This window comes from Loa loa (assembly GCF_000183805.2).
Source record: "Loa loa unplaced genomic scaffold supercont3.36, whole genome shotgun sequence".
Lineage (NCBI taxonomy): Eukaryota > Metazoa > Nematoda > Chromadorea > Rhabditida > Onchocercidae > Loa > Loa loa.
In genome coordinates this window covers 51360-63529 of record NW_018108216.1, presented here as the reverse complement: position 1 = coordinate 63529, position 12170 = coordinate 51360, and the positions used below count along the sequence as shown (strand labels likewise).

Sequence of the window (12170 nt, the reverse complement as noted above, 5' to 3'; positions counted from 1 at the left end):
ATTGATACTGGTATTTTTCATAACGAAAGATGAAACTTGGAGCCATTAATTGAGCAATCCATTCGTTTCATTCTTTCCTGAATATTCTAAATCTTCCATGCGCCGAATCAGTTTGTCATTTTCGTTGTACTCCTTCTCAGTCTTTTATTTTCACTCAGCAAACCTGAGTCATTCAAGGTTTGCGATGTATCAATGTCGAAGCTGAAGAATCTGATGTCGTATGTTGGAGAATATCAACATCTGGTTCATCTTTCTAATGTAAATTTGTTCCGACTGTTAAAATTACATTAATTAAATTGACTTTTCTTTTTTTTTAATATTCAATGAAATAACTTCAGTTGATCGTTGACGTAAACATACAACATGCAGTTATTAGGGAAATCCTGCACTGCAAGTGCTTATGTCACATTTGCTAGTGAAAAGAAATGACAGTTAACAATTTACGATTTACCGTTTTTTCATTTTGAATTTTTTTTCTCCTTGGCTGCGCGATTCTTATTCATTTATCTTCTTTACATCATATTCCACTAATCTCATCTCTCCTTTTATCATTTCCTCAAATGAACGAAGACAAATTTTATGGAAAAACAGATTTGAAATTGATTTTTAATGCAAGTTTTAAATTTATCTTAACGTAACTATCACTTGCACATTTTGCTCTTATTTATTTGAGACTTTCCCAATTTTCATTTTTTTCCACTTCTACTTCCCAATTGATCTGTTAAATAAACTCATCCAAAAAAATCATTGTCTCTTTAAATTTTGACTCTGAAAATTTAGATATGGAATCAATGAATCTGCATATTGGTGATGGATTTACATAGTTATTGTTTAATAAATTCATATTTCAAGGATGGATTCAATCATTTTTGCGGAGATGTCGCTTCTGTTGCAGGTGATCATAACTATTTGTCTCCTGATTCATACGGCTGGTTAGTTGTCATCATATTCAAAATGTTGCCAACTGTTGTTGACAGATTTGGACTTTTTTATAATAGATTTTCGTCATGATCTGCAGTTTAATAAATTTTTTGGTTCATAAAATTCTGTCTTGAGAATTCATTTTGTCGACTTATTGATGTTAACTTCATCTCCACATTTTCATGATATCAGAAGAATCAGTTAACTATTAAGAGTTCATTGGTGTGATATTATACCCTCATAAGCACAAATACAAAGAGATCTTTAAAAGTTGCAGGATACGAAGAAGAAGATTATTGTTTCTTTGGGAAAAATGAAGGAAAGACAAAGGAAATCTACTGTAGCGCTGTTATCACACTCCCTAGCAATGAAGAAGGTTTCAATTTAATTAGGCAATTTACAACGACATGAAGAACTTTCAATATGTAATTTAGTTCTTTTCAAAAGTTAACAGTTCTGAATTTTATGCCTAGTTCTACTAAGCGTTGAGCGGAAAACTGATGGAAACGACAAAAAATGATGTCTCTCTTGCGATATTGAGTATTGAAAGGTCATGGAACTACTTTAAGATTAAGGGATAATTAATTAATTTAGAAGAGCAAAAATTTGTAGAATCGATAAATAAGGGATAAATTAAATAAAGAAGACTAACAGTGAATGGAAATGTAAAAGTTATAAGGGACGTAAAATGTGAATGATAGTATTTTTGTGTAGCACTTGTACTTTTTAGCTTCCCTGTTTGCTCGTTCATTTCAGTTCTGCATACTATTTATTCTTTAATTATGGCGAGAAATTTTATAGATTTCAAAAGTGAACTCTTTCAAAGAAGTGACGAACAACAAACAATGATAATGGATGGCTATTGTGAACTAAAAGAACAACTTCAGTTTGGAATGATGAATTATCTTGCAGTGCGACATTTTTTTTTTCATGTATTTGCATCTTTCATCCTATAATTGTTGACAGTTTTTGAAATTTTCTGATAAAAAGCAAAATACGTAGTACAAAGGATCAGAAAGAAGTGAAATGATCAAAACCCACCCCAAAATAACCATAAATTCTCCAGGAGAATCATGAAAAGATTCGCAGTCAATTCTTCATGTGCTGCACTACTTGCACATTGTTTCGCAAAAAAAACAATGTAAACTTTTTTCCACTTATTTACAAATTTTGATTGCAAGAAATTTTAATTGCCTGATTTTGTTCCTTAATTAGTACAAGCCTATTGAAGTCCTCATAAGTTTTCGGGTTCTAAACTTTTTTGGGATAAACTCTATCCTTTCTAATCTGTAAACATTCAGGAGATTCATAATCACAAATTTGTTTTTAATAATATGAGTGGAATTAGTGAAATCAAATTTGATCACTAAAAATAGTTTTTCAGTTGGACAAAAAAATGCAGTTATTGGCGTTGAAAATTTTATTTATGATGAAAGGCATATGTATCCGAACAAACAAGAATCTTGGTTTGTGCGAAGAGTATCCGAATTTCTCCCCACAAACCTGGTTTTCATGCCCTGGCCTGTATTCCAATCAGGTTTTTATCTTCTGCCAGCTAAACTAAGAAACAAAAAATTTCGCCGAAATTTCATTTCGTATAGATATTTTCAAAATATTTAAATGGTATGAACTAAATATGCGATTTAAATATGAACTAAATATGCGATTTAAATATGCGATAAGAATAGAGGAGAAGTTTAAGAATGTCCACAAGGTTCGTAAAAGGTTGCAAAGAAAATTGAAGTTTCTACAGAGAAGCTAAGAATTTTGAAGTTTCAAAACTAAATTTTTGAAGATTTGTTTGAAAGCTTTTCGAAATAAAGAACTACAATAAACTGAGATCTGGAGAAAGAGCAGAAATCAGTATCTTATTGATATTTTCTTAGTCCTGTAAGAAGGTCATATCGGAGAAAACGATGTCTCATCGTTACTATCAAATAAAATAATGTCTCATTGTTATTATCATATTTAGATAATCAGTTATCCATTCTATGCTCCATGCATGTTTCACTTAGATAGTTATTCAACAACGGGCATTTACACTGGATTTGCTATTTATGCATTCTTGGATCAAATTACACGTGAAAAGGCATTGGGTTTCAGCCTCATTTCATTTAAAAGAAATTTATTTTTTATAGTTTATAAGTGATAAAAAGAGAGTTGCTTTTTAAATTCAACGATGATGATAATATTGCATTTGTTCCTGTGTTTATTAATAACAATCACTATTTATTAATGCATCAGGAAAAAACAATCAGTAATGTCTGAGATTAGAGTCTTTTGATTGAATAATCTGAAAGCGTAACTTTTGGCTTCAGATCTTATAGTGACTATTCCGCAGAAATCTGAATGCTGGAGGTAGCACTGACTGATAAATAGATCAATATTTGTTATCCATCATTATTTGCTGCAGGTGTTTGGTAAATATGATACGATATGTAATCCATACCGATATGGTTCAAAACCTGATCAAACTCCTTCCGAGGTCAATAAAGGTTATAATGATTTAAGAAATTTCGATAGATCACAGTTACTTACTAGGCCTTAGAAATATATCGCTTCATAACCATCAACAATGAGTCGTAGAACAGTTTCTTGAGAAACAGTCCATTTGGTCTAAGAATTTCTGTAAAGAACAGCAACCTAATATAGCTAAAGGTAAACCTAGTATTCTTTCCATATCTGTTTTTATTTTGAAAACTTTTTGAAAATCTGTTGTCAACGGCAATCAGAACGCAGTTATTCCAAAAATATTCTTATCGTTTCGGCTCAACAAATCTTACCTTATTTTTCTTTTGTAGACCTCTTCAAGCTGACCACGAAATCATTTAAAGCTAATATTATTTAACCATCCTTATTTAGTGGCCATCTATACATACCTAACTTTGTCAATCGTTAATCTATTAGAAGGCTTAAGTGACTTCATTGAGAGGTCATCATTTACTTATTGTATCCAGATTAAATTCATATCTGATGGACATTGCATTATCCGATATAAAAATCGTCATTACGAAGTGCACTGTTGTTGCTACTTGCGTTCCCGGCATAATTGTGCGATACCATTAGACGGCGAAGTGCATTTATGCGCTAATGGAACTGAAGAAATAGTAAATGACGCTGAGCAAGTTATTAACACCACAATTCAATCTTTGCCTATTGGAAGTGTGAGTTTTCGTATTCTGAAATTAATGGGTAAATCGAAGGCTATGATAAATTTGATTGGTTACAATGTCTAATTGACGGAGAAGGAAATATTAAGGAAATTTTAATAGCTGAAGAAGAACTCTTCCCTAATTCGAATCATCAGTATCTTTCTCTGTAAGCCGAAATGAGCTAATATTTGGTCACTTTCGAAAGACTAATAAAGTATAATTATGTCAGAATCAAGCAATTTATTGCACTAAAATGCTAACATTTTCCTAAATTAAATGTTGCGAACAGTCGATGATTATCAACCATATGGATGATCAAAGAATTCAACTAATTTCCTGTAGTATTCAGGTCATTCCCTTCTCTGTCCCTGTCCTTCCTGTAATATTCAAGTCATTCTCTTCTCTGCTCCTGTCCCTCCAAATGTTTATATTCAGAGCTGCTTTGCATCGTTTCAAATAAATATAACAGATGAAGAAACAATTCATTTGGTTAGCACTTCATATGGTGTACCGAAAAAGACTGGAAATACCCGCCGGTGTTATCAGTATACCTCAAAGAGTCGCTCGACACAATGTTCTGCAACTGAAAGCTGTCTGAAGATGTGTCCTTTAATGGAGCCTTTTCCAGTTAATGTATCTCAGACATTAACGGTATCAATTGTTTCTTTTTTTTTGATAACTGATTCCTAAATAAGCAGAGATACAAGAATCTGTCCTGATTATAGTTAATGATCGCTTATAACTTTTTGATTAGAGGATCTAAATCTTCAATCTTTTTTTCCATAGAAAGATGACTTTGTTGATTTTCTGTACTGGATATAATATAAATTCAAGGGACTGTAGATATTCCTTTCATTTTTCTTTTTCATTTAGACTTGTCAAATTAAGGTAATGCACTTAACTAATTTAAATCATTATGTGAAGTTTTAAGGTTATTCAAGTTAGAATGAGTTATTCAAGGTTATTTAACAGTTAAAGTCTAGAGTCATTAATATACACGGTAATTACTGCTAAAGAAACTCTAACCACCATGAAAATCAAAATCGGACTTAAAAAGCAGTAGAAAGTTTGTGGTCTTTTATAACTTTTAAATACGAATCTAAATTTTATTTCTAGACTTTCAGCACTTCCCCACAAGATAATGCAAATCTTGCTGCAGGTGTTGTGCTGCTGTGATAACAGAGAAGACAGTATGTGCAATATCAAAACTGTAAGCAATGCTCTCATTGAAAGCATTTTTAATTCCTTATTAAATATGCTAAATTAGTTTTCGAGTTTTAAAAATTTCGAAATGAAACTAAGGAATTTGATCGAAGTGTTCGCGCCAACAATGACAACAGCTATAAACTGACGAAGTGCGCCCATCGGCATGCAATGCAACATATCTTTTTCTCTGATATCTACGCAAATAATTGCATCGTATACTATGATTTCAGTCTGATGAAACCTTTGAATCTCATATACGGTTGGTATAATTAATTGTCAGATAATTAGTAAAGTAACGTGTGAAATTGGTTGAAGAACTTCTTGCTATATCTGCCAATACTATCAACGGTAGTGAAGTTTTCAGCTCCAAAATCCTGTCATAAATTCATAAACAAGAAAAAAAAGAAAGAAAAGCAAGCAATTAAAAAGAAAAATTTGTTGTAGAAGACTAGGAAAAACTCAGTACAGTATAGCTATATTATATTTGTTTCTTGTTTAAGGCTATAATATGGAATTTGAAAGTTCAGCGGAAGAAATTTATGGTAATAAAGAGGAATTGATTGTAGCCGACATCTTCCAATACAAAAACCTCAAGAACTGTAACATTTTTCTCAAAGCCAAACATTACTAAGCATTATTTTTAGCCTGAAAATGTTGGCCAATTTTATTAAATATTCAACATTTGTCATACATTTCTTTTTCATATATTCGAGAAGGATTGTTCAATACGAATTTTTATTTTTTCAAATAATTTATTTTGAGAACGATCACTGATAAGTAGCATTCTTTTTAAAAGAATTAAGAGAAAAAAATTCAAAGATGTGTGCAGAAAAAGAGGCAATTCTTTTGTAAGGAAATGAAGAATATTTCAAGAATGCTTACAGTATTCCTTGCTTCCCTTATCGTCTTCTTTCCCTCTTTTCTATCTTCCTATATCCTGAAGTATTTTACTTCACCGTTATTAAGTTTACTACAACTCATCAGATTTCAAAACTTCTATTTAACATGCTGTGCAATGTCACCCAACAGATGTACTATAAAATGGAATTGGAAATAAGAAATGTAAATTGACGCCAGATCACTGTCACATCAAAATACGGCAACGAGTTCTCAGGATGTGATTACAGCGTGGACCAAATGTTGTACCGAAGTTAATGCCAGCAAAGAACAAATCAATCGAATTACAAAAGGTGCAAAAGCTTGGACAGTTGGGGTACTAAAATGTGATGGAAATATGGAGCCGAGATGCGATGCCACTTTAGTTGAAAGAATTGACAGATATCGAGCTCATTACTTTAACTACTACCAAAACAAAGTCCACTTTATTTTCTTTATCGATTCTATACTCAATTATACCAAATTAGCTAAGCTGTTTTAAAGTAACCAAAGCCGCCTGGTGTCATTGTAATGATTATATCATTACTGAAATCAGCTAAGCACACACACACCAGTTAATTATAGGAATATATTCTGCAACATTTATAGCTCATTTAATTTCCATCTTGCAAAAATATTTCGTGTTGCGATTGCTAATAATCATGAAAAAACTTCTTAAGAGAAAGTTAAGAAACCAAAACTTGAACTCATCTTATTACTGAGCTGATTTAAGGATTTGATTCATCAGTCATCGCAGCAGTGATTTATCTGCTTGCTTTAAAACATTCCAAATGTAATACCTTACCTCGTTTCGAAATGTAAATATTTCATCTAAATCTACTGTCACTATCACATTATAATGATCATAACTGTACTTATCATCATTAACTCTTCAGTATGGTAGATTGTGTTATTTAAAAGATTACATCGAACAAAGAGTTACCCAAAATCGATCACTGGAAACTACATGGTGTTACGAGAAAACATATGGTCGAGGCCTCGGTTAATTTTCAAATATTCTTTTGAAGGAAAACTACACAAGAAATTGTGCACATTATTTGAAATTCTAAAAGAACTCAAACCCTAAATGAATCCCCCAACTCTATCATATCATTCTCATCTTTTTTATCAGTTCTTGTATGATTTCATTTAAATAACATTTTACTTTCTTGCTATTTTGCTAAATAAGATTTTCCTTTTTAACATTTTACTCCTCCCATATTTACTATCATATCAACATTATAGACTTCATCAATGTACGCGATTTTATGCTAGAAAATAAGAAGCTTCCACCGGGGAAAATATGTTCTCACAGATTGAAGACCCCAATTCGGTATTCCAATGATACGATGTTTGCATATTGTTTCATGATAAAACAGGATGATGGTTATTCTCTATCTTTCAAATACTCTTGTGATAGGTTACTCTCGCTGTAATAACTAATGATAGTAGTACGATTCATAACATTTTAATAAGATTGTGAAATCGATAGAAGTACCATGGTATGTCACAGCTAGAAATCTGGAGTTCTGAAGAATGAACATCCACAAAATACTACTAAATATTAACTAGAATTAACAATTCAATATTGAAGGATGGAAATGGTTTGTTGTGAGTTTTATCACCAATAGTAACAACACTAATAATTATATTTGAAGGAGAAGTATCAACGGTTTGTTGCTGCTCCTCTATTGTTGACAAGCCATGTAATTTTATAAGCGAAAAATATCATATCGAGAAAACCAACGTATATTATACCAAAAAAAATCTTCAGGTTAATTTGAATAATATTTAAATTACAAAAGCGAAAAGAAAAAGTAAAAATTATCCTCAATACTTTAGCACAAATCATCAATTGTACATGTACTTGCGATTATCATTATAAATTACTAGAATTTATTAACCAAAGGTCACTATTTGCATGAGATTTCTTCACGTATCACGTGTTCATAATGTAAGAAAGTTTTCCATTCCTTTCCATAACACTGAAAAAGTCAACGTCATTTTTGCAGACACGGGAACACTGCTTGTCACTAGATGGTAAGCGTGATCTGTGTCTCTTGGCAAGCGGTCACAAAGTTGTTTGCTACTATATTGCCGATATGAAGAATGGAAAGGTGGAAGGCGGATGTGCTCTGTCATTGACGAGGAAGACTGAACGTCACAGACTTGCCAATGTTTAATTGTTTTCTGCATTTAACTGTTTGAATTCGGTCACGGTCATGTTGAAGAAAAAATTGAAAAAAAAAAACATTAAAATTTTAAGAGATGAATGACAGCTGCTGAATTTTAAAAAGTTAACTCAGATCACAAAAGAGAACTTACAGATTTGTTTGATCAAAGAGTTGTACAATCTGGCGATACCAGTCGAATACTTACACACAGCCGAAGCCATTAAAATTTTTTGTTGCGCGGGAAGAGATGACTGCAAAGGATCAGTATTGGAAATGAGACGTCTGAAAAGGTAAAGTTCTCCTTGCTTTATCGTCTTTATATTTTGTAGTTTTTGTAACAAAGTGGACAAAGCAAACATGTGAATACCTATCGTCACATGCACTTTTTCATATCAGTATTTTCCATTGCGAAATATCAGTTCCATTAGCAAAGGTCTGATGATGCTAACAAACATGATAATATGACATGGTTCAACTTATTTTATATTTCAACAAATCATTTTCAGTTACTAATTAGTATTTCAAGATATTTATTTTCAGACTTTTTGAAAGTGAACAATTACGAACAGTCAAAACTCTAAAGGAGGAAGATTTTGCATTTATTTCTTCCAAATGAATATGATTCACGAATTGTGTTATTGTCAACTTTTAGTTTCAATATTTGATTTACGCATTTTCAATATGGAATATAAATCATTCTACGACTTCAAATCTCTTTAATCTAATTTGCTATGTAGAAAAAGGACTGGATATTTTCTCGCTAAACTTTGAGATGTAATTCAAGAATTATCTTCTGAAATTATAAACCATCATAAAGTAACATTTCGTGAGAAAGCCAGGGATGTTACCATATGAATCAAATCGGATAAATTTCCAATCTTTGAAGTCCGAAATTCGATTACAAACCATTCCGCTTCGCTGACTGGATTAAATATTCTTTGTGAGAACAACAACATTTCCTAGAGGAAAATAAACATTCCCTTGCGGCCTTTTTGCTATTCTATGAATTTTATTTCACACATTGTGAATTTCTCTTCTCATCCCTTCCAGCACCACCGCGTTAATCGCAACATATATGCTAGCAAGGCTCCTGCATTTAAACCACTCTCATATCATTGTTCAATATTGATGCTCAAGTTACAGCTAAAATTTGACATCTAAGGGGAGTGTGATACAGCAAATGACTTCAATGATTCTTATAAGAAAATGAGTCAAGTGGTGATTTGGATTGAACTCTGCACAGACAAAGAATAAGAACAAATAGCTCTATCCCTTAAAAATGACTTTCACTTAAAACAGTTTCCATCCAATTAACATAAGGACCAAATCAAAAAGTGAAAATATTAACTGCTGTAAGGGTGAGGAATGAAATTAAAATCGGAACTTCTCAACTTCTTTATGGACATCAGAAAAACAACGTTTGTGGAGCCTAAACTCCAATGATTTTTCGCCTTCACATCTTTTAGACATAATCTATAAAAGAGACATGCATTCCAATCTCTTTTACAACACAGTTGCAATTTTAGAGGTCTTTGCGCCTTATTAAATCTGATCTGCACAAAGGGGAAAAATTTATCGTTATACTTTCTAAATGTAATTCATAATTTGAAAAATTCCATATTACCGACATTAACATGATTTGACAAAAATAGTAAAATTCTAATAAAATGATATCAATCACTGCCAATGATTTAACTGCTCCATCCATAATGTCACATGCCCAAAGTGCTTACTTGACCTAATCTTTAGCAATTATTCGTAAACAAAACGTTGGAACTCGATATAATCTCTTACTAGCCTTTGCATAACCTCCAGAAATTTATTTTGATGACGAATTTAATAAAATTCTTATGATTCAATAACTACTGAAACAGTAGAAATGTCAGTGGTGAAAAAAGAAAAAAAAGTGTCTAATACAGCAAGTCACTGGAGGGAACAGTAAGCGTCTCGAAGAATACTTAACAATTATTCAGGGGGCAAAAAAGGATTCCTAAAAGATAACAACATGGCTCAGAATGATGAAACAAACTGATGTGGTAGTTTATTTGAATGACACGACAGAAACAAAAATTTTATAGTTTGGAGGGAGAGAAACTTTACTGACAGGTAAACAAGCATGAAAACTTGAGATTTCCCATCCAGAAAATGCATCCATCACTACTCCACTAAGCGTTTAGAGCAGTGTTATTAGAAAAACAAATAATAATTTGAAAAGCATTTCAATTTCAAACCATCACACATCTGAAACTTCCTTTTTCACTTCCACTGGTGCCATAAAATGAATTTCTGGAATTTGTCCTTCGTAAAGGCATCCTTCGGAATGTATTGGTGCAACATTATTGGTAGGCCGATTGTAAAAACCTCCTGAAAAGTTTGCCAAGTATTGAACACATTGCAAACAGAATTTTTCGATAACTAGGTGCAAAGTAGAGGGACAAATACAAATCCGTCCGAAACATATGGATCATACCGATAGCATCGGTGTACACAGCAGGACCACGTGTCATACCTCGACGTATACCATTTGGATCATCGTTGTGAAAGGCGAACACTGCTACGGAAGACTGGTCAACTGCTGGAGTAGTACCGGTACAATTTTGTTCAACCGTACCCCCGGATCCAACGTAAACAAGGATATCTTCCTGACCATTGCCTCCCGCAAATGTTTCAACTTCTTCCTAAAAACAAAGTGTTTTATATTAGTTTGAATAACGAGGGTGGTAGATTTAATGAAATCAATCTCATGCAAATAAAACAATCTCAAATATGTCAAGATATATTCAACTGTAACTACAAGTTTAGATTTCTGCACCTTGAACAAAGGAAAAGTTGAAAAACTAAACCTTGAATATCACTGTTGCTCTATACGGCACATTTGCGACAATTCGTGCGGGTTTTTTAAAATGTGCAATAAACGCGCGTCCATCACCATAGGTACCTTTCAACGTTACAGATGCAAAATCAGTTGCCTTTGTTTGACCAGAAGCTGCTACCTACCAAATATTCACATTTCTAAGGGAAAGATAATTTCAAACTCATAAAATGAAGACGGCAGAGGCAGTTTCTCCACATGTATTAGGCATAGAAGCTGCCAAAATTAACTTGCAAAGTAAAAAGAAAAAATTTGATTCGAACACGCTTATCAAAATAGTATGCTTTTTTACTTCGTACCGAATATAGTCCTTGCAATGAGGAACAAGATTATAATTGTGATCTGCGAAGAAATAATTGCATCGTTCCCACTTGGCTTCTTTTCAAAGTCCCTTTTTTAGAAACTTACAAAATGATTCCTATTCCACTAACAGTAATTCACTTTATAATATAACATGGAACATAGCCATTAGCATTAAAATATAGGCAGGTTTTCAAGTGTATGACGGTATTTTGTAAATGACTTGTTTGGAAAACTCCAGTTTTTAATTATTGAAAGTATTTCACATAGTTGATAAACTTTGGTCTTTGGAGATAAGAATGCACACACTCTCTTTAGCTGATGCCACTGCAATGCAAACCAGACATCATTCGGAAGATTCTAGAGATCATAACGGTCACAAACAGCAAGTGCAGATGCCTTACCGGTGTAACAATATTCTACAAACCCGGGAAGTTTCTGGAGAGTCTTTGATAAGAATTATCAGTAATAAATATAATAATAAAATAAATTATTGATTGGAATGCTATATATACATATATAAACCTCAACGTCAACGGTCGTTTCCCATTCGCTGCCCTCAGCATTCGTTTCATTCTGTACTAAGCCATAGATACCAAGCGCTGTCACCAGTATTTCGCGATTCACAATGAACCTTGAATTTTTATAAAACATATATAATAATAATAA

The 12170-nt window shown here is 32.6% G+C and overlaps 3 protein-coding genes across 4 annotated transcripts in view; 2 read left to right on the top strand and 1 right to left on the bottom strand.

The window, feature by feature from the left end:
- Positions 1 to 2317: 2317 nt before the first annotated feature.
- Positions 2318 to 5249, top strand: LOAG_00380 (hypothetical protein; the record flags this gene model as incomplete). The annotated part of the gene is made up of 5 exons (XM_003135920.1): positions 2318 to 2458; positions 3335 to 3406; positions 3879 to 4085; positions 4509 to 4724; positions 5190 to 5249. 5 exons carry the CDS (start codon positions 2318 to 2320, stop codon positions 5247 to 5249), a joined length of 696 nt encoding a protein of 231 aa, XP_003135968.1.
- Positions 5250 to 6098: 849 nt separating this feature from the next.
- Positions 6099 to 8945, top strand: LOAG_00379 (hypothetical protein; the record flags this gene model as incomplete). The annotated part of the gene is made up of 8 exons (XM_003135919.1): positions 6099 to 6127; positions 6357 to 6492; positions 7052 to 7157; positions 7401 to 7541; positions 7814 to 7929; positions 8168 to 8332; positions 8483 to 8619; positions 8870 to 8945. The coding sequence occupies 8 exons, from the start codon at positions 6099 to 6101 to the stop codon at positions 8943 to 8945; spliced, it is 906 nt and encodes a 301-aa protein (XP_003135967.1).
- Positions 8946 to 10212: 1267 nt separating this feature from the next.
- Positions 10213 to 12170, bottom strand: part of LOAG_17039 — a 7272-nt gene continuing 5314 nt past the window's right edge. For both annotated transcript variants that reach the window (XM_020449698.1, XM_020449699.1), the window contains 4 exons: positions 12027 to 12135; positions 11173 to 11322; positions 10800 to 11007; positions 10213 to 10693 (listed from right to left, as the gene is read on the bottom strand). In XM_020449698.1, coding sequence (XP_020306719.1) covers positions 10563 to 10693; positions 10800 to 11007; positions 11173 to 11322; positions 12027 to 12135 — 598 coding nt within the window. In that variant the 3' untranslated portion in view covers positions 10213 to 10562. The remainder of the gene's footprint in view (positions 10694 to 10799; positions 11008 to 11172; positions 11323 to 12026; positions 12136 to 12170) is intronic.